General features: G+C 37.9%; 1 protein-coding gene across 1 annotated transcript in view; it reads left to right on the top strand.

The window, feature by feature from the left end:
* The first annotated feature begins 618 nt into the window (after positions 1–618).
* The window catches only part of LOC140232215 (uncharacterized), a 62,423-nt gene continuing 40,383 nt past the window's right edge, over positions 619–22,658 (top strand). Inside the window, exons 1-18 of the mRNA XM_072312351.1 lie at positions 619–772; positions 4,777–4,890; positions 5,667–6,008; positions 6,502–6,615; positions 7,244–7,357; positions 8,665–8,778; positions 9,310–9,423; positions 13,215–13,328; positions 14,255–14,368; positions 14,881–14,994; positions 15,669–15,782; positions 16,282–16,395; positions 17,194–17,307; positions 18,928–19,041; positions 19,677–19,787; positions 20,370–20,483; positions 20,732–20,845; positions 21,095–21,208. Of these exons, the coding sequence (XP_072168452.1) occupies positions 619–772; positions 4,777–4,890; positions 5,667–6,008; positions 6,502–6,615; positions 7,244–7,357; positions 8,665–8,778; positions 9,310–9,423; positions 13,215–13,328; positions 14,255–14,368; positions 14,881–14,994; positions 15,669–15,782; positions 16,282–16,395; positions 17,194–17,307; positions 18,928–19,041; positions 19,677–19,787; positions 20,370–20,483; positions 20,732–20,845; positions 21,095–21,208 (2,317 nt within the window). The remainder of the gene's footprint in view (positions 773–4,776; positions 4,891–5,666; positions 6,009–6,501; positions 6,616–7,243; positions 7,358–8,664; positions 8,779–9,309; positions 9,424–13,214; positions 13,329–14,254; positions 14,369–14,880; positions 14,995–15,668; positions 15,783–16,281; positions 16,396–17,193; positions 17,308–18,927; positions 19,042–19,676; positions 19,788–20,369; positions 20,484–20,731; positions 20,846–21,094; positions 21,209–22,658) is intronic.

Genomic DNA, 22,658 nt, shown 5'->3' with positions numbered 1-22,658 from the left:
TCATCAGGCAATGATTAAATACATCCCAGAAATGCATTTGGATTGAATTGACGCATTTTTAGCGCGTGATACGTTAAAACGTTAAAATACGTTATTTAATCATTGCCTGATGATTGCCCCTAAATGAAGATGGCATGAAACTCCGAGTAGCAATAAAATACGGATGAACCCGCTGTCAACCGAGTGAACTTGTTCCAATACTTCTACATCTAAAGCTCTTCCTTTGTGGATATCGAGCACTCTTCATAGAAGGATAGAATCACCAAGTGTGTGTGTATATATATATATATATATAATACCATAATCATTCTCACGAGTGGTACATGAAAAATCTAAAATCTAAAGAACGGGGGGAAGGGACACAAGTAGGACATCTTAAATGCTACACATACAATTGTACATTGTATTTGAGGGCAAAATTAAATGTAGGTCCTACAATGTACATTGTATTACTGTACATGCATTCCACCTTCCTCCTACTTACGGCATGTACAATGTTCGTCTCTGTTGATATTGCAATACAGCTTTTCTTTTTCCTGCTACTCTGAGAAGAACATTTTCGTTGTTTCGACGAATGCATTTTTTGTTCGCCACAGTGATTCGAAGAAGCGAATATCAATGACTGTCATTGGTCTATTCATTGCGCCATACGTCATTCATGAGCCACCTGCCTTTTCATTGAATCAGGATGCTCCCAAATATGCTGTGTGCGTGCGACTTCATCGGGTGGCGCTCAAGAAGGCGGCCTCAGGCAGCAGGACGTTCACTTTCGGTGACGGATGGCATCGTAATAATAACATAATCGATTGTGTGTTCATATGCGCATGTGTGTACAAAATGTATGTGTGTGTGGGGGGGGGGTACATGGGTACGTACAAAAATGTATGGACCTACTGTACACTTGTAATTACACCAATAGAAATAATTGATCCCCAATCACTATCCTTCTCGAGGTCGTCTTGTGATGAGGTACTGTAATTAAGGTAAGGGCAAGTGCGCGTACACCTGTAGAAAAGCATACAATGTACAATGTACATGTACGTTTGTAATACCCCCGTCATACTAGTGGCGGAATGAGCCGGAATGCCGTTAGAATGAAAATTCTTTCTGCATTCCTGCATATTCGAAGTGCATTCAAAAAATTCTGACGACATTCTGAGTGCGTTCCAAACATTTGGGCCCATTCTTGTGGCCAGCCCGAATGCTTTACCCGTGCTTAAAACATTCGAGGAGCATTCTAAATAGTAGGGTCACGAGAAGGCCGGTCTGGGGTAATTGCCCAGGGGGTAATTGGCTTAGACACTCTCTTTTAAGGAGGTCTTGCTGGAGGACAGCAATCTGCAGCAAAGCAGCATGGTCCAAGGATGACCGGGTTGAGACTGGTGAAAATTATCATTTTATACGCTATTGGAGACCATTCCGCCGACATTCTTAACACACACGGGACATTCGTATTGCATTCTAAGTACATTCTAAGTGTATTCTGTTTTTTTTTTTTTTTTTTTTTTTTTCGCGCTGCATTCTGTTTGAATTCACGAACATTCAAAGTATATTTGGTAGCCATTCCGGAAATGTTCTGACCGCATTCGAAATGAGTTTGTACTGCATTCGAGGCGCTTTCCGACCATCAGACTTCGGGCAGCAATCGAACCGCGCTCGTGCGGTGTTCGAAGTGCTTTCTAAAAATTCTGACTGCATTCTGACATCATTCTGAATATTCCTACAGCTTCCAACACGTCCAAGTACATTCGAGCAGCATTCGATAGCTAATTCATTCGGAATGTGCGAGAATGATTTGAGAAGGGTTCGAAGTGCATTCCAAGTATTCGAACAGAATTCCTTACCAAGCTGTTAGAATTTGAATTTTTCTCCCGAATGTGGCGCGAATTTTGAAAATCCTTAATTCCAGCTGGTTCTGGTTGATTCGTGCTGATTCCGAATTAGTGTGACGGGGGTGTAAGGTTGTACATTAGAAGAGCTTTCAACCCAAAGGCGCTAAATCCATTAAAAAATGATGGATTTAGCGCCTTGTGGAAATACAATGTTAAGCTCTTTAAACATATTTCTCTACTAATCTACAATTAGTAGATTAGTATAAAAATATGTGTATACTAGACTACGTTGTAGTATGTGTTGGGTAAAGAACGTGATACTGTATGTTACACATCCATGTGTGGAATATGTCAAGTGCAATCTATATCTTTGAATATCAACATACATTGTACAATATACAAACATTCCGAACTTAAAAACACTTGACATTTTGAAAAAGTATGATTATACTACAATGTGTAAAAGACTGATAACGTATTAATCAATGTACACTATGTTGCTCGAATGTAACACTCACGTCTGACAATGTAGAAAGTGTTTCACCACCTGACAGTCTGCTAAATGCAGATCAGAGGGTGGAGCTACAATGTAACCGTTATTGGTGTAAGCGCTCGATACAGTTACATATTGTATATTATATGTACTTCCCGTTACTGTGCCTGCGAAAATCTGTGCATTGAATAACAAAGATGAAGACCGTATTGTGTTCTACGTGCAAGAAAAAGACATGAGGATGACCATGATGAATATTGTAGTATTATCAATTTTGTATTTCCATCATTAGAGCCAATTGAAAGAAAATCTCCATAAACAACGGAATTTTATCTAATGAACATGCAAGTGTTACTCGTTTTTTTTTTTTTTTGTCGCAATGTTTATTAAAAAATTCCGCAAATTTATTTTATCGTATTTTAAAGTTTTTTCTTTTCTTCCAACTATTGTGGAAATTCACATAAGAAAAGGTGTGGTTTTAGGTGTTTTCCCCTATACAAGATGTACATTACATGTACAATAAATTGTAAGTGGGGTGTACACATTGTACATGTATCATTAACTCCACTCGTCATTTCGTAAAACAATGTGACAAGGGTATGAAATGTTCTTTGACGATAGTGTGCATTTGATAATCTTATCTTACTAACTATATCACATGTAGCAGGGCCTCCACTGTGGATGAAAGTGAATTAATCACAAATGACGTGTTACATTGTAGTCCATCAGTCCATAACATAAAATAGTTCTAATTTGTTGATCCGTCATTTATCGCTTTATACCCGAGATGCATGCTAATACTAATCGCGAACAGAAAATACACTGTAAATGAAAACAATTACAAGAGGAGAATCTGATAGAATAAGGGAGAAATAATCAAAAGCCGGGATGAGTAGTCACACACACGCACACACACACCTTGTTTACTTTTAGTTTGATCGCCTAAATAGGCAAGATCAACTGCCATTTTTTCTCCTTTATCCATCTACTGATGCGTTGACAGTGACCGCTCGAGGTCCTGGATCATTTGCATGTAATGAGAGCCTTTCATCTAGAGTTTATTGCTTTTTGTCTACGACACACTGACGCGCATCTTGAACATCCATTGTACCGGAGAAATCAAATCGAACGACGCGTTGTTCTACGCTTCACATTTACCCACATTTACCGCGCTACACAAATACATACACATGTACAAGGGCACGGGAATACTCGTATGTTAATGGCTTAGCGGTCGCCAATTGTTGATGGTGCGTTTCCATTGGCAACACGCGAACACATTACCACAATGGAATCCTCGCTGCAGTCGCTGGATCTAAATATTGTAAAGCCCCTCGAGCGAATGAATTCTAACTGTGGACACTTTTGTAAAAATCATAATCCATCTACAAAGGACCAAACATGTTTTAAAAGACGACCAATACAATACAACGTGTACCTATACAATATACGATGCATTCAGCGTGTCCTAGAAAAAAAAAACGCAACTGAGGTTCATTGCAACTTTTTGCTATCAAAATCATATATTTGCTTCATGACATGTACATCAAAGATGTACAAAGATGCGCACATCTCCTTTGATTTGGTGTACAGTGTGCATGCAGTTAAAGATGGAATATACAGTGTAGTATGCTGCAAAACAAGTACATGTACAATAGGTGCCCTACTGCTATAATGAACGTGAGTGGGAACTCTTTGTATAAAATCTATTCGCGGCACTATAGCGTCAGCCACATGCTGGTTTCCAATTTCATTCTTTTCCTTTTAATCTGTCGAATTGAATGAAAAATCAGTGGTGTGATTTAGTACATTTTCTTTTTGTGAACACAACAAGGGAAAATCCATGTGATTGTAGTTCCGCTTACACGTCGTTGAAAAATATCTTACATTTGTTTGTCTGGTGGTTTTGTTTTGTTGTTGTTGGTTTTTGTTTTTTGTTTTTTTTTTTTGCATATGCCTAGCGGCTAATGGTTGTTGCATTGAATCAGTGATTCATCTCACGCTATACAAAGTACACTTGACAACTGTACATTTGTAGTCCTTTGGTGTCTTTTATTTAGGTAAATCAACCGTTATTTTTTTTTTACTCCTTGTTAAAAATAACAATGTCTATGTGTACATGTACAATGTATGTATTTGTACATATTAAACATAAATATAGATTATGTTTGATCCAACCAAAATCTTTTTAGCGTGTACATATTGTATATCGTACGTACGATGGAGAGTTTTTGCCTAAGCAATGTACCGTTTGTAAATCATCAGTCCTCTAGCTGTGTGTGCCCAAATTTGAATTTGAAATACATTGTACAGATACTGCTGTGCACAAAGTTATTCACATGTACATGTACACATGATCGTAGCGGTATTGTGCATGCAGCTCGTGCTGATATAACGACGGTTGAATGGTAAAAACATTGCATCACTTTTGTCTCTAATTTCAATCCACAGAATGCAACAGCAACCCATGTCAGAACGGCGCCGCGTGCCAGGAGGGGTCGGACCACTACGTTTGCGTTTGCCAACTCGGTTCCACGGGAACGACCTGCGCCAACACATTTGTGGGTAGGTTAACCGAAATGTTGTAGATTCTGCGATGTATAGATTCTGAAATATAAGGATAATAGGTATACCCATACAACATACAAGCAAAAAAAAAACCTCCGAATTTTTCATGAAATAGTCATTTCATCTGAATTATTGGTACAGTGTATGTAGCGACATGCAGTAAATATAATGAACGTATTGTGAGTGATGTACGTGGGGCTATCTACAGTATTGTATGTTCATTTGTTGCATTTACTGTCATGTGAAGACGGAGATAAGTTTGTTTGTTTTTTTTTTTGTATCACCACCAGCTCTGATTAATGGGAACAAAGAGAATAACAGACAAAAATTATTCTGAATAATTTACTTCATAAATCTCAGAATCTGGACAATATGCAGTATACCTTTCTTTTCCGGATAAAATTACGGCATTTGTAAACATACCATCTAACTTCTTTAGACTGAGATGAGTGACAGATCCCAAATTAGGTTAAAAATCACAATCTAATAGATTTAGAAGTATTTTTTTTTCTCACTCTAATTTTCTATTTATTCCTGACCACAATCATATAGACTTATTTCCAAAAAAAAAAAAAAAAAAATGAGAGAGTAATATGAAATTTGAATTGCGTCAAGATGGCGCTCGTAGATTATTGTAGGCCTACAACTGTATATGCCATTCAATACTCGTGGTTTCATTCGCGCTGAACCAACGCTAGAAATATCAGCTTGAAGTCAAAATGTCACTGATATTGTGTAACTTGGTATAAAATCTCTGTTGATATTGCCAGGAGACACTCTGTGTGGTGGTAACTACGAAGACGACTCGGGAATTATTGGCTCGCCGAATTACCCGGGAAACTACGAGTCGCGGCAGGTCTGCGTCTACCAGATCCGTGTCGTCAACGCGCAGAACATCAAGTTCACCATCACAACGTTCAGCTTGGAGACAAACAAGGACTTCCTCGAGATAGGAGGAGGAGGCAGGCCGGATTACGGGCAGGGCGAGGTCCAGCTGACCGGAAACAACCTCTCACTTCCCCTCGAGATCGTCATTCCGGACCGACAGGCTTGGTTCATCTTCAATAGCGACATTAACAACGAGGAGCAGGGATTCTTAATCGAGTATATTACAGGTAATGATAATGTTTATAATAATGTAATGATAATCTAAATGATAATATTTGATTTGTTTAAGATTTATTATGGTCTGATTCTATGTCAGTATTGTTTGGGGCAAATGGGTTTTTTTTTTAGTCGGGTCCCATTTTGTTTCTTTTGAAGCTGACAATGAGATCCTAGCTTCTCAGTATTTTTGTCTTTTACTGTGATGATTTCTTTTTGTGTTATCGTTCTCTGATTGTATATGACGATCTTTCTTTCGCTATCCTTGACCTGCTTGTGTAATATACTGACGTATATATGTATAAAGATGAATATACAAAAGTATATATGTACATTATGATTGTATACAATAGCGACAAAATGACTCTGTTTGTAAAATATATGAAGCAAGGACTATCAAAGTTCAGAAATTGAAGAAAGATGGGTAAAGATAATACAAAGTAATGAGAGGCAAGTTCTGAAGAGATGTGTCGTATGCAGACTATATCGGTTCCTTCTTTACAGATTTGGATTCCTGTGCGTCAGACCCGTGCCAGAATGGTGGCCAGTGCTTCGACGGAACTTTTGATTACACCTGCCAGTGTACGCCGGGATGGGAAGGAGACAACTGTGAAATAAGTAAGTCGAACATTCGGCGCTCTGGATGGGCAGCCATTTTAAATTCAAAGATGCTTTGCCACCAATTAACGCCTCCGTTGGTTCCATCATAATTATGATGAAGCAAAATAGTACTATTAAGTTATCCATCTTATTGCTAAACTCGAGATATGAAACTCTTGATAAATTTATACAATGTATATGGTTATATGAACTTATGATTTTATATTTTTCTTTAAGTGTACAAGTTTATATTCTGACTTTCATTTACCGTTGAGGAGCTTCATGTTGAGAAAATGATCTTTTGGGACGAAAAAACAAAAACAAAACAAAAGCGGATATAATAACAACCATGTTTTCCCTCTCAAATTATCTCCTCGAAATGTGCCCTCCCGGATGGTGTATCTTCAGTTAGATATTGCTTTATCTCTCTTTTTTTGTATTTATATGTTTTCCTACATTATATATGATTGTACTCCATAGTGTGTAATGAAACCATTCATACAATAATAACAGTCAGCTGAATTCTGTTACATATTGTATCTAAATTAAAATGCTGAAATAAACTGAACTGGAAGAGGATATCGCTTCTCTTTTAATATACAATGCGTACAGTATAATGACATTATTATCACGCTTGTCCATCCAGACACTAACGAATGCAGTAGCAACCCTTGCGCAAATGGAGGAACCTGTACAGATGGGATCAATGGATATACATGTGCGTGTGACTCGGGCTGGCTCGGGGACAATTGTGATATAGGTAAGTCATCATGGGATTGACTGACTAATGTTTTGAATGTAATGTAATGTAATGTAATGTAATGTAATGTAATTGAATTGAATTGAATTGAGTTTATTTCTACATTAGGCATTAAAACAGCAACAACATTATTCATACAACTTTTTAAAAAAATCCGAACATGTAAAAGATGTTGTAGGAATCACAAAATAGCACACAATAGAGCCTAGTTCATAGTGATCCCCTAGATACAGTAACATAATTTTGATATTCTATTTCATGGAGGCGATGTTCTCGTTTTCTTTAAAGGTAGGGGATATCTTTTACAGACCTCCCAAAATGCAGCAAAACATTAAATATGAACGTCAGGGGACTTGTTTAGGCCACTGCTGAGAAATTTGGAAGTCAACAGTTATCTACAATTTGAATAATGCACAAAACTCAACTACTCAGTAGTTCTGTGTGTCAGCCACACTTAAGCCTTTTTGTTGCAGTCTTCTGTATTTTTTTTATCTATAAACACAAATCTAAAAGTATAAGAGCTAATGTAATAACATATAGAGTGTGTGGCAAGAATGTATATAGAAATGTTTGTAAGTTTTGATGAACTTTCTTCACAAAATATACATGATGGACACACATGCAGTGCATGGGTCTGCAAAGGTAGCCTAGTAATGTACTGGAATTTACGGTGAGCCCCGAAAAAAATTCAATTCAAAATCTAACGGTCAATAAAATGTACTAAATGTTACCTTCCACTTTCAATACTTTATGGGAGTTTCTAAAATGATATTCTCTTCAACATACCACTGTATTTATACAACTCTTCATTTAAGGCATGCAAGTGGGATTCCCTACCTTTAAAACCTTTGTGGAATTTTGACACCTATAGGCCTAATACTTTTCCACAGGATCGGAGATAAGTATCTTCAGTATTGGACCATTGTGATGTGGTTGACGAGGTTCTTGAATCATGAAACAACATATCCTGTTTTGTTTTGTTTTGTTTTTTGTTTGGCTGTGAGTTATTACGATTGACTGGACTGTACGCGGCAATGCTATGGTAATGATAAATGATGCGGAGGCCCTCAATGAGAGCAGTGCTTACACTTACGGCGCACTATCTGCCTATTAAATAATATCAATTTCAACGTTATATTACAAGTACATACCTGTTTTGGAAAACTCCGTGAATTCTCTTGTGAGGAAAGTAACCTATATTTCGAGCAAACTTTATAAGAATACCCTGCATGTACTTTGACCGTGTTTGCTAGTGTGTTTTCATTTTTTTTTTTTTTTTTTGTCTGTTGTAACATTGCATTCGAAAGATTACAACGAATGTAGTTCCAACCCGTGCCTGAACGGAGCACCCTGCGTAGATCTCGTCAATGCCTACAGCTGCATTTGTCTACCAGGCTACACGGGTGACCGATGTGAATTAGGTGAGTGCGGTCACATGACTAGAGAACTCAAAATTCGTCTCATTGTTATAGAGAGCTGCAATATGACGTCATGCGATGAACTTCATAAGATGATTCCATATGTTTCGTCCAGTCATCGCCAGTTATCTCAGTCTGTATCAATATGATGAGTGTAACTGACATGTACAAATGTAGTTCCGATGTGTGGATTAAACAAAAAGGTGAGATGTGTCTGGAATTGATATGTGATTTCAAAACCAAACGTTAAACCGTCATTTGGATCAGCAAAACAAGTGTCATTGTGGATGCATACAATAAAAAAAAAAATCTAAGATTTGATAAACAGATTGCTTTCATTAAATAATTCGCATCTGCAGTATAAAGAAAATGAGAAAAAGAAAGAAAGAAAGAAAGAAAGAAAGAAAGAAAGAAAGAGTGTCAAAAATATCTGCGTAGCATTTTCATTGACGGGGGAAGAATTCCTTTTTTTTTTTCATTGCCTTCTATATAATACTTTACCATTCAGATGTCATAAATTGTTCTTATCTTCAGATATCGATGAATGCAGCAGTGACCCCTGCCAAAATGGTGGCACGTGCAACGATCAGATCAATCAATTCGTCTGCACATGCGCACCTGGATGGGAGGGGACTTTTTGCCATTTAAGTGAGTATACAGCTTTTTCCTTTATTTCATTCCTCATGTTTTCGTGTATGAAGCATTTTGCTTTTCAATACGTTCAAAAACGTTCTTGGAGTACTTAATCTAAGTATAAGCCCCTATGCTGAATTTGTCTTAATAATAAGTGTAGAGGATAACTACCCACAGAGGGGCCTATGACTTCTGAAACAATTGAATGTTTACTATATATGACTGCGGACAACAGAAGCCGATGCAATGAAATGCAAATAATCTAAGTGGTGTAAAACGTGATGTCCTTCAGGTCATAATGACTTTGCTGACATTTTTGTTTAACCATCATAAAATTGTTGATGCATTTTTTTTTTCATTTATTTGATGGCAGTGTTTTGTCAAAAAATATCCGAAATTATAGGCTATCGCTGTGGCATAATCACTATATTTCATTTCATTTCTTTAATTTTCCATGATCATGGAAATTTGTTTTTTTTCACATGCTCTTAACAGAACAAAAAATAAAACAAACAATTACATAAATAACATTCAAATGACATATAAGACATAAGAGAGGCATAGCTTTGGCAACATTATAAAGCAGAAAAATAACATATAACATATCATATATCAACATCAATTTTCAAAGTACATTCGACCTACTAATATCTCTTTATCTTAAACTGTAAATACAACAAAAACTAACATGGGTGATTTATTTCCGTGTCTTGGGGGTACAATATGCAAAATCCAAATCATTCATTTGTCATCACCGGATGAAATAAAATACATAAACATTAATATTCCCTTACTCTGTTCAGATTCAATCTTCTCCAACTTCTCAACATATTGCATATAAATAAACATCATCAACTACACAAATCTATAATATTCCCTACAACCTACGGCTATACAGCCTACAAAACCTTCCTTAACCATACAGCATTATCAGTCGATCAAATCAATCAATAAAAAAATCCGGTTATTCTCTATATCACATTTTGTTTTTGTTTTGCATACATACTTAAAAAAAAAATAAAAAATTAGTGTCATTAACTATCCAAAAAGAAAAATCCATACCTTCTCACCAACCTCATCATTACAACATTCCTGTAAATTACCATAAATTTAAGCCCTATCATTCAAAGTAATTAATTCAACAAATCTATTCATTATCATTATCACAATATTCCTTTCACCCACATGCTTTCAATATATATATATATATATATACACACAACAGAAATATATATATGCACAATAAAACAACATTCCAATGACATGTAGACCATTTGAGAAAAATCATATTTGTCAACATTACAAAACATAGAAAATATCATTCAACACATCTTACATCATCATCAGTAATCCATCAACAAAATGCATATTGTATATCCTATTAAGCCCAGATATAAACTGTGAGTACAGCGTGTGATAACATTGAAACTGAATTGACAAGGGTGATTTTTTTTCCATGTCTTGAGGATACCAAAACACAGTGCATATTATATCAAATTCTACAAATGATTTGATAACCGGATGGGATAAGGAAAAAAAAAGTTCAGGTAACGAAATATTCTTGATCTTATTGATTTTAATCTCCTTCCACTTCTCAACATGTTGTATTCTTCATTGAGTGCCGGGTGAGTATAATCGGCTACAGTGGATTGGGCTTTTTCACAACCTTGTCTTTACAAACTTTGTTTGAATCAAATCTGATTTGGTTACTTTTCCTGCCTGTTTTACAATTCTGTGCACTTTTACCAAGTCCTTTTGTTTCACATTGCTGAACCACACGACACTGTCATGGGTAATTATGCTCTGGATTTATACTGATGTGTAAAAAAAAAAAAAAAAAGCCAAAGGATTTTTTTTTTTTCATTCACATTGAAGTGTTTCAGTTCAGTTTCAGGTAAAATCTCTGACTGCATTTCAGAGTCACAGCTTTTGTTTGTTCTTCCCTGTTCAACTGATCATCAATTTTAGTGCCTAGATATTTATAACTTTGTACAATTTCAATCGGATCCCCATTAAACAATTGGCGATGTGTGAGGTTCAAGGTCTTTCTTCATTCTGAAATAAAAAATAATTTCCTTCGTTCAATACGAGTTCAATACGGGACGATTATCTTTGCACTAGACATCAACAATTTGCAATATGTTCTCTATATGCGTCATTCTTCATTCTGTTCAATCAAACCAACAGTTACAGTATCATCAGCATGTTTCAAGATGTGCACTGAGGGATCATTTGAAATACAGTAATTAGTTTACAAAATGAATAGACTCGGTGACAGTACACAACCCTGGAGAGCACCAGAGTTTACTATGAACTCATCATAGTATCGTTAACTTTCACTTTTTGCATTCCCTCATGAAGAAAATCATATATCCAAGCAATCAAGGATGGTTTTACATTCAACTGTTTGAGTTTTTTCAATCAGTTTATACAACTACATCGTATTGAAAGCGGATGAGAATTCCACGTAAGCTTCCCTTACAAAACATCCCAAAGTGTCTGTATGTTGTTACAATGCATTTACAAGAGTGAGCACTGCGTCTATGGCGGATCGTTTACATTGAAACGCAAATTGGTATCTATCCATGTGTTCACGAAGAGGACCCATGAGATTATGCAGTACGATTCTTTCCAGACACTTCATATATAACAACAGATGTCAGTCGTTGTTGACTGTTGGTCTTTTGTCCATTGGTACTGGCGTAATGACGGACTCTTTCCAACACTTAGGCAGGGTCATCTCGTTGATAGACATCTGGAATATCATGTGAAACGGGATAGCAAGCTGTGACGCGCAGCTTTATAGGACGTGCCCGCTGATACCATCCGGTCCGCTTGATATTTCCTATGGTTGACCACCAGTCCTTGATGCGTGTGCGGAACTCATGCTCTGCAATGGTGATTGGGGGATTATATAAAGCAGATTCGCAATTTATTCTTCAGTCAGGTAATGAAAATTGTCGTTATCGAACAGGTTAAGGAATTAGTTCATCGACGCGTTTCTTCGGATTCACCTCATGAACAAACACATTCTCTCTCTCTGTTAGAATAATCCAGTTATCTTCGCTGTTTAGTAGGTGATTTAGGCTTCTATCAACCTTTACTGACTTGCTGACTAGCTTTCGTCCACCCCTGTGGACTTCTTCAGGCCAAGTGATTGTTGTGGTTCGATTGAAAACAGCCTTCTAACTTCTTTCTGTAGACTCTCTGGGTCTCTCAGTCGTGTAGGTCCGGAGTTAAGCTTCAGATTATTGAGGCATCTCGGCAAGTTGTAGTAGAAAATGGCGGTCATATCGAATCGGTGTGATATTGGCTTCAGTTTGACATCGACTTTCACAGAACAGAGACACTCATATCACGGTTACACATAGTCACGTTCATATACTTGTCCAACAAACATATTGACGTGTATGTGACGTTCACTTCCAGCACAAAACAGCACAAAACATGGTGATTAAAAAAAAGAAATTGACAGACACAAACTCATGCATGCGAACTTGTCGCTACAGAGCAGCGCTCCACCCTACATCATTTCGTTTCAAACCTTTTAATATCTACTCTATTTTTCTTTACGACCAGTAAATAGGTTTCACCTTTGTTTTTTGTTGTTGCTGTTGTTTTTCCAGTATCTAGTACTTAGTGTTCGGTTTTTTGGTAATATATCCAAACTGTTATGTCCACTTTGAGAGACAGAAATGTCATCCGAATCTTATCATGTTGTTGACTCAAAAAGAAAGAAAAAAGGTACTGCTACAATGCCTCGATAATTTTTCGTGATTCTGTTAATGTTTTATCTCGATTTACAGACATTGACGAATGTAGCAGTGATCCGTGTCAGAATGGAGCCACCTGCGGAGACAACATCAATTCTTATACGTGCATCTGTGCCGTGGGGTTTGAGGGAACGCATTGCGAAACTGGTAAGACTTATCCTTTCTTTTCGAGAATATCTTGACATCTCCTTCGCCCATCAAATCATAGGGCCTACCTTTGGGAATACAATCAACGCTGATTCTGGGGTTTCCAGCTATCTGTCATTCCCACGCTTCTTTTATTTACATTGTGCATGCACATTACTTTTTTATTTGACATGGCCGGTTTCAATCATTTTCAAGGTGACCAAATATTGACATCAGATATTCTTTAACAGTAACAATTTCTTCATTAGATATTCTTTACCAGAGAGAAAATGTCGCATGACTGTCCTTCTTATTTTCGCATAAGTAAATACGATTGTTCTCTTTTCTTTTCAGAATCATTAGACCTTAACATGCTCTCCAAAGTTTTCCTATAAGTGTGGCTCAGTTGGTATATACGGTTTTTGCCGCCAAATCCAAAGGACCCGGGTTCGATTTTCGAGTCTAGCTGAGCAATGTTGTGTGTAATCATACCGTCCCCTCTAGTAAAAGGCAAAACACTCTGTCCCTTGGATAGGACATTAACTGGAGGTCCCGTGTGTGAGAGTGTCATAGCTCATGCGCCTAAAGGATTCCTCTTCATATATCACAAAGAGCAGAGTGGATCACCGGTGAAGTGGTCCCGCCTCACATCCCACTCGACCCTATGGAAGACCAGCTAGAGCAGCTGAATATTGGCTATCCAGACATCTTCTCAGGTGGACAAATGAAACAATAAAAACCAACAAACACTTCAAGTTACATGCTTTAGTGTTTCATTCTTTTTCTACATAACAGCAGTAAAACACGCCTTGATGTAAAAAAAAAAAAAAATCTGAATTAATGGTATTGAGTTTTATTGCGTGTATATGTTATCTGCATTTATGTAGCTGCGTAGACTGTTAGTTAATCAAGTTCTTCTACGTTTCTTTTAATTGCATTGGCTTCAGATACCAACGAGTGCGCCAGCCAACCTTGTCTGAATCTGGGGAACTGTCAAGACCAAGTTAACGGATACACCTGTGTCTGTCAGGACGGATGGACTGGTACCCACTGTGAAGTCAGTAAGTGGGCCTACAGACTAGAATATTTCCATTGATTGTTCGTGCAATCATAATCACCCCATTCACCGAAGAGTACGTACACATATTTTGTCATGTAGTTCGGTATTACTTTACTGAATCAACGTGGATAACGGACAGAGTAATTTCAGCCCGTTTCCAACTTCCATGTAATCAGACAGACGTGAATTTCTTTAGAGCATTTGCAGACCTTTCAGCCTTCAGCAGACTCTTTTCACAGTTTAAGTGGTCATGTACATAGTGTATAGCCAATGTGTGGATCGTCGAGAAAAAGAAAATCTTTTGCCGGCTTAAAACAAATTTAAAGTACATTGTGTAAAATGGAGACTTTCTTTGCTAAAACCGTTCACATCGAATCACTAATGCCCGAAAGTCTTTTTTATACGTCACTGAAAACCACATACTTTTCCCTCCCGAAAGGTTGCAATAGGCAGGGGATAGAATATATTTTCTATACTGTAAAGCAAACTGGTTTTGATTTGTCTTCATTTCAGACATTGACGAGTGTGCCAGTGATCCCTGCCGAAACTCTGGGGTGTGCAGGGATGGCATCAACTCCTACAGCTGCGAGTGCACGTCGGGATGGCAGGGCATTAACTGTGATATTGGTAATATGGGTTCCATGTTTGTTGCTGCAATAAACCTCGAAAGAATTGTCTCTTGATTTTATGGCTTGTCGGTTTTTCAATAGCATTTGTATCGAAAACTATCACGGATATGTGACCTTCATCAAAATGAGAGCAAATATCACGAATAATTGCAGTGTCATTTTTTTTTTTTTTTGTGAAAGACGGAATAGTGAGACAGTGTCTTTCACATTTCGAATACCTTCCCTTGATGTCAACCATCAGAACATACTACAATGTATATGCCATCAAAGCTTATTATAATCAGTCTTTGGATTGAAATAGTGCGTCAATTAAGTTACCATTGCAGAAAAGAATGATGCCTTTTTATGTGACTTCTAATTTCAGGTGTCACTTTTAGTGTGTTTGAATAATAGTTAAAGGCAATTTTCCTCGTTTTAAAGTTGTTCCTATAGAAAGAGTCTACTCATTCAGAACGAGTTATCCCCTTTTTAAAGACCAGTATATGATAGACAGCATATCAATGGAGCTTCATTTGTATTCTCAAAAGTCCATATCTAACGTACGACATTTTGTTGTTGTCTGGTTGATATGACAGGACTTTCATTTTGTTTTTCTTTTTAATCCCTCTTTGTCTTTGTGTGTGTGTGTGTGCGTGTGTTTGTTGTTGCTGTTTTTTCATCTTCAATGATAAGATTATGACGAGTGCGCCAGTAACCCGTGTTTCAACAGTGCGGGCTGCGTCAACGGTCGCGACATGTTTACGTGTACGTGTACTGCTGGTTGGCAAGGCGACACCTGTAACCTTGGTAAGTTGGTTAGTAAAATTCATGAAATACTTCCAACACTGATCAGTGCAGTGCTTATCTATACGTCGATATAGGGCAATTTGTTAATCAGTTTCAATAATAAGTAGGTTAGTTGAATTAAAAAAAGAACCCATGGATCATTCAGTTTCATTTAGACTGTTGAAGACACTTACAGATTATCGCTTACAGATGCAAGATCAAAACAGAAAAGTTATAGTTACTCTCAGTTTTACGATGATCGCTAAAACACCAATATTTTCCTTATGTGAAGCCAGACACTGAATATTATGATCAGATGTTTTGGACGTACGGAATCCCATAGTCGCGGAAATGAGTGCCTTATGAGAAGCCGCGTTTGTTTAATGTTCCATTATCACTTCATTGCTAGCGAGGATCTCAAACAACATGCTCTTCATGAGAAAATATCACACATTTCATGTTTATAACGATAATGATATAGTTATTCTGTCAACTGTTGTTTTTTTTATTTTTATTTTAGATGTTAATGAATGCGCCAGTAGCCCGTGCGTGAATGCGATCTCGTGCTATAACGGCAGAAATTCTTACCAATGTACCTGCCAGGATGGATGGACAGGAACGAACTGTGACCAGAGTAAGTCGTATAGCCACTAGAGAAGTTATTTTTAGTCATCTCCACAGACCGATCTAAACATATTCTTCAGAATATCGCTTCCTATAGCCTGATAACCTAACAAAAATAAATGTTTTGATATTGATTTGGAATTCATCTGAAAGAGGAACGAACTGTGACCAGAGTAAGTCTTATGGTCATTTATAGAAAATCCATTTTTATTCATCTCCACACACAAATCTAAACATATTCTTCAGAATATCGCTTCGTATAGCCTGATAACCGAACAAAAATAAATGTTTGAATATTCATTTTGGAATTAATCAAATGAAAAACAAAGGTAAATAATTATTGATTCAGAGACCACTGTTTCCAGTAGATGTAATTATTTGATGTTGGCCTAATGTGAGGGGGACTATTAAGTAAAAAAAATCACACGTAATGATAGATTCTGAGTTCGCCAATAACTGAATAATAAACTATCGGTGTCCCTTGCAAGGACAATCTCCGGTGATTTGTTGTTGTTGTTGTTAGAACGGTGTAGTAACTCATTTTACAAGAGTCTCATGACTGCTGATACATTTTATGGATAATGCTTTATCTCATTTTGGGTGTAGCTTTTGGGAATTCGTTGCACTCTTATCCCTTGTGTTATTGATCAAGGCTGAAAGTTATTGGCTTTCCAAGCAGCATACTGCGACTATCGAGTTTAAAAACGAATAAGCGGGATAACATCCAGCGCTTTGAATTGATTACTTCATATGTGATGCTTCTCAAAGTTTGTGTATTTCATGTTTGTATCACGTTTCATGTTCAAAGACATCAACGAATGTATCAGCAACCCGTGTATCAATGGAGGCGTGTGCATGGATGGGGTCAACGGATACACGTGCAACTGTCAGAGCGGGTACGAGGGAACGCACTGCGAGATCGGTAAGTACTGATGCCCGCATACACCTGGCATTCTTTGACAGAGCAGATATAGTTGATGAATTTCTTGCTTTACTATATACCATCGAATGTTTTTTTTTTTTTATAAGCAGGACTTCTTTCGTTTTATTTGATGTGATTTGGTTTGATTCGTTTTGATTTTGAAGGAATGTCCTGAACGTGGAAGAATGAAACAATCTGCAAGTGACACAAGCAGCGAGAGAGGAACAGCCAAGTTGCTGTGGCTCTGTGTTGAGTGACGTTGTGTTGTGTATGACAGTGTAGTGATGCACGCGTTTCACCTTCACCCAATTTTGTGGGCGCTAAGCAACTTGCAGTACTTTCAAAATAAACAATCTCCCCGCTTGATCGTTTAGCAGTCCTGAGAAGATTGCATAGTCTTTCAAACACTGAGATTTCTCATGACATAGGTAGAGAAAACACATGACGGAACACCCACACGTACGTCATATGATCGGGAAATTTAGAACTAGGTAAAACAATCGATCCAAGTAATCGCGAAATGATAGAAGAAAGGAGAGCATACATCGTGGGAAACGTCCTATAAGGTAAGAGCTTTTGTGCATTAAGTCCAGCACGTTACATACCTGATAAAGATTTAGTTAATACCTCTGCGATACCCGAATATGACACGCTACTCATGTCATTTTGTTACAAAGAGATTGACTTAACGGAATACCGTTCAGCTTTGTGCATACACTGTAGTTCGTGTAGTTTATAGTCCGTAGTACGCTGCCAGCCTGTCTTTGCAATTTAAATGAATGAATTTCCTCGTAGAATTAGAATATATGATGTAGCATTTTGCTCGTGCTTTCGGTAAACCATTTTGTTTTTTATTTGTTTCTCTTTTCTTAATTATGCTTCATGCATCGTTTTTCTTTATAGGCCCATTAGAATTAGAAGTAGTCGTAGTTGGATATAATTTAGCGTGATCTGTTTACATTTTGTTTTGTAGTGGTAGCGTAGATGGGTTTTCCCCCTCTTTCTTGCGTTTATTGCTGTAGATAATTTTGCTTAGTGTCTCTCCTTCGCATGCATGCAAATCTGCTACATTGCCTTATCCTGATCAATCTACTATCATCAAAAGACGATTTATTATGATCCATGCTATGATACAAAGTGGAGAATATACAGGAAGGTTATTCTAAATTTTCGTCGAGCTCAAACTGTAAGAATTGAGTAGAGTATACAAAGTCAATTCACTCTTTGCCATTCGTACCGAAAATATCAGGTATTTCAACTGTGTGATGGCAAGATGTGACCTGTGGAGCAACGTGCACCGTTTTGAATTGTTGTGCTCTCACGATCCTCGTTTCTTCAAGTGATGATTTCTCTCTCAAAGTTCTGTGGTCTTTTATTTCATTCTCTATGTACGGTGATGGTCCTTTTTTGCACAGCGATGTTCAAACAGCGTCACGGTGTCGGTGCTTGTCCTTCCAATCAAATGAAATGCAGACGGGGTCAAAGCACAATTTTACGCGTTATTTACACACACCATGAGAGCTTGTTTGTCGATTGACCAGTGGTTGTAGTTACCGGAAATTATCGGTGCATGCCGTAACCATGGTAACGGTTTCTATGTTAATCGATCCTACCACACAGAGATCGATGAGTGTCTGAGCGATCCCTGTCGTAATGGGGGCACCTGTACGGACTTGATCAACGGATACGTTTGCACCTGTATCAGCGGGTTCCAGGGATTCGATTGCGAAAATGGTAATACACTTGTTTACTCTACATCATTATGTTTACGTCACGACTCTGGTGAGTAGTTGTACACCCCATCACCAGTGTTGTGTCGAAAGTCGGCAAGAGTATCTGGTTTTCCTGATCACGCCTTGCGGACAGAACGTTTTATGACCATGAGTACCTTAATTAGATGATGTATAATGGTTACCTTTTATGAATCCGCCATTATATACCTCTCACATTCCAAGTGAGGACCAGACTTTAGGAACAATTTCCCTATACTATTTTCCAACTCTGCATATACGTGTCTATTCATGCTTTGAAACAAAAAGAAATAACCTTGCATCTTGCCTGAAACGATTGAAAATTTGCAACCTCTAAAGCATATATACTGATAAAATACTTATTTCAAATAAGAAAGATTGTTTCTGTATCATGTATTTGCACTATTCCAGTGTTCACATCACACGTGCCAAGGTGCCGATGGGGCTTTTGTAGAATAATTGTGGATTTGTCTCACATCACCAAAGATATCCAAACATTTATTTTGAATATGATTCTTTTGGACCTTAAGTTATTTGTATTTCAACAATATTGCGATGATCTTGCTCTGCTGCAGGAGTATTTGGAAGGCTTAATCTTTTTTGCTTATTCTGCTCCAGATATCGATGAATGTGCGAGTTCACCATGTATTTTCGGAGACTGCGTCAACCTCATCGCCAGCTACATCTGTGTCTGTCAGCCAGGTTACACGGGACCCACTTGCAACGAAAGTAAGATTTCGCATTACTCCCAGCACTGACCAAATAAAACAATGCTTATGTCACGTGTGTGTGTGTTGAATTTGTAGTCCACTTTCTACAGGTTCGCACTACAGTCTTGTAATATGGTAGGCACTTGCAATCTAATGCCGCTGATGTAAACTACTTTCAACGATATCTGCAATACTTAAAAAAACAGTCATGTCTCTATATACTTCCAATTATCACAATATAGATAGTAATTCGGAAAGAGTAAGTTCTCAAATATCTCAGTGAAGATCACAGGTGTCCAGAACTCAAGTATGTTGTTTATTTCTTTAGCGAAATGATCGCATTGTACAAAAAGATTTGACTTCCGAACCTGCTAACGGATATTGCAAAATTTTATTCTTGTGATAAGCGCGTATAACAAATTCCGTGTTTCAACAGAATAATGAATGTACGCTGACACATAAGTCATGTGCAATGTTCATGCGCTTGTTTTAGTCCGTATGAACTAAATTGGATTTTGTGGATGTGATTCAAATTGTCTGTGTGAATTCGGGTCATACGGTACATAACCAATCAAAGCTCCGGTGTTATCATATCTAACAGATATCAACGAATGCGCAAGCAACCCGTGCAGAAATGGTGGTATCTGCGACGACCTTGTCTACGCCTTTCAGTGCGCCTGTGCGTCGGGATGGACAGGCGACACGTGTGACCAAAGTAAGTATTAATACACGTGCTCAACTGATAAACCAGGGGTGAGAAAATGCTTGCACTTGAGGACACAGTCGGTGTACTATTGATCTCTGTATCATCTCAGTTTTTCTCATTCATGAGACGAAAAAATTTGGCATCTGTTGTGTTATATCATACAGGATGGCGCAGTGCCAAGCGTTAGCCCTGTTGATATGGAAATACTCAAACTCGTTGTATCTATTTGGTATCTGTTATTGCTCTCCTTCTTTCAGATATCAATGAATGTGCAAGTGGCCCCTGTCTTAATGGTGGATCATGCGGCGATCTGGTCAATGGCTACACCTGTTCGTGTCAACCAGGGTATACCGGGACGACATGTAACCAAGGTACCGTATTATGACGGAGACACTCGTAAGGGTTTGGTTGTTTTTCCAACTATTATTCTGCATTAGATAATAAATGTAAATCATATATTGGAACAAAAATTTAACAATGTATTGGATGTATTTGCTAATCTAACCAATAAATGTCAAAACAACAAAACTGATGGTGATTCCTATGCAATGATAACGATGATTATATTTGGTACTGGCACTGTAATGTCAACTGTATATTCCCTATGTTTTTCTCTCCAGATATCAATGAATGCGCACAGGTACCATGCCAGAATGGTGGACAGTGTACGGACGCTGTAAACAGCTACTCCTGTACCTGTCTGGCAGGTTATACGGGAACAAACTGCGAGACAGGTAGATTATTTCCCCCTCGCCGTTATGCACGGGTTTGCTAGCGAAAAACTTGTGATTCATCCCAGCAGATATGTCCCCTCCTTTCATCTTATCTTTAGTTTTGTGTGATATTTTCTCTTCACCCTCCCGCGAGTTTGGAGTAGGCCCACTCTATTGCTTTAAAGGCCTGGTAGCGTGGGGCTTCATGGGTAGCGCGACTGAATCGATCTACATTCGCTGCCCACCGGGGTACATTTGAAAACCACGAATCGCCCCAGTCAGCGAATACGCGCATGCATTGACATTGGTAACGCTGGACCCCGTTCGAGATTCTTCGGCTCTGTGTGTATACTTATAGAGATCAGTGATAAAGCTGCACACACTTTGTTACGAGGATTCTCGAATATGTCCGAGCCAGGCCAAGCAATCCCACTCCATGATATCCCCATGCTACTGGGTCTTTAAAAGATAGATATTGTTCCCCATCCATGAACCTTTGTTTCTGCATCACACACGTCATCGCATATATGTTTGAATATCATTGTCATGCAGCTTTCTGTCAATAGTTATCTTCAGTCGCAAGCTTGCTTTCTCTAGACGTCATGTAAGTAGAAAAAAAAATCCTGCAGATCTTTATCTCTGTTGAATTCATTTATTCCCTCAAATCATTTGCATACCATGAATCAATTCTTTGAATCGTTGCTGTCTAGTTTGCCTATATATGGGTTTCAGGTATTGCACTTTGAAACAAGAAGTGTCAACTTCGTCATCGGAAAAGCCTCGAATAAACCCGGCCACCACATTCTTTCAAACTCTCGATACTTTGCTCTTTCTAGCTCAGCTTGTGAACATGACCCTTGATGAATCAGAGTTTTAAGTGTAAGCAGAACTAAGAGAGAAAGGAAGAGAGGTATGTAGAACATGAGATATAAAGAGGGGAAGAGGATCTGAGAGAATACGAAAATGTAGCGAGTTCATCTTCGTCAGTTTTTCTTTACATGCTATGTATTGTTGTAGAATAGCTTTACTCTAGAAGTCGATGGGCTTTGTACATGAAGCAAATAGAAAGCATCTTCACTCCTGTATATTACCCACGGTGTATTCTCTCGTTATGTTACCTGTGTCCTTTTTCATTTGCGCTTCTTTGTCATCGCGTTTATTTTTTTCTATGGCTATTCCATGTGTGCTATTTTCCTTTCTTTATGCTGAGACTTGAATAAACTCATTCTCCCACACCCTCCCAAGTTTCTTGCGTCATTATTTTCACTTTTATGTATTTTTCCATCTTTCTGATTCAGGTATTGCTGGATGATGTAGTCGGCCATTTCAGTGTTTTCTTAATATCTACTGCCACTTAAGTATATGATTTTTGACCAAGAGGCACATAATATCATGATGACAATCAAGATTTGTATTCGCAAGTCAATAAGTTCATTGTTATAATGATTATCTCAATGTTATTTGAACGTAC

Source organism: Diadema setosum, chromosome 8 (assembly GCF_964275005.1).
Source record: "Diadema setosum chromosome 8, eeDiaSeto1, whole genome shotgun sequence".
NCBI lineage: Eukaryota > Metazoa > Echinodermata > Echinoidea > Diadematoida > Diadematidae > Diadema > Diadema setosum.
Note: the sequence above shows the minus strand (reverse complement) of the source record. Positions and strands in the feature narration are given on the sequence as shown.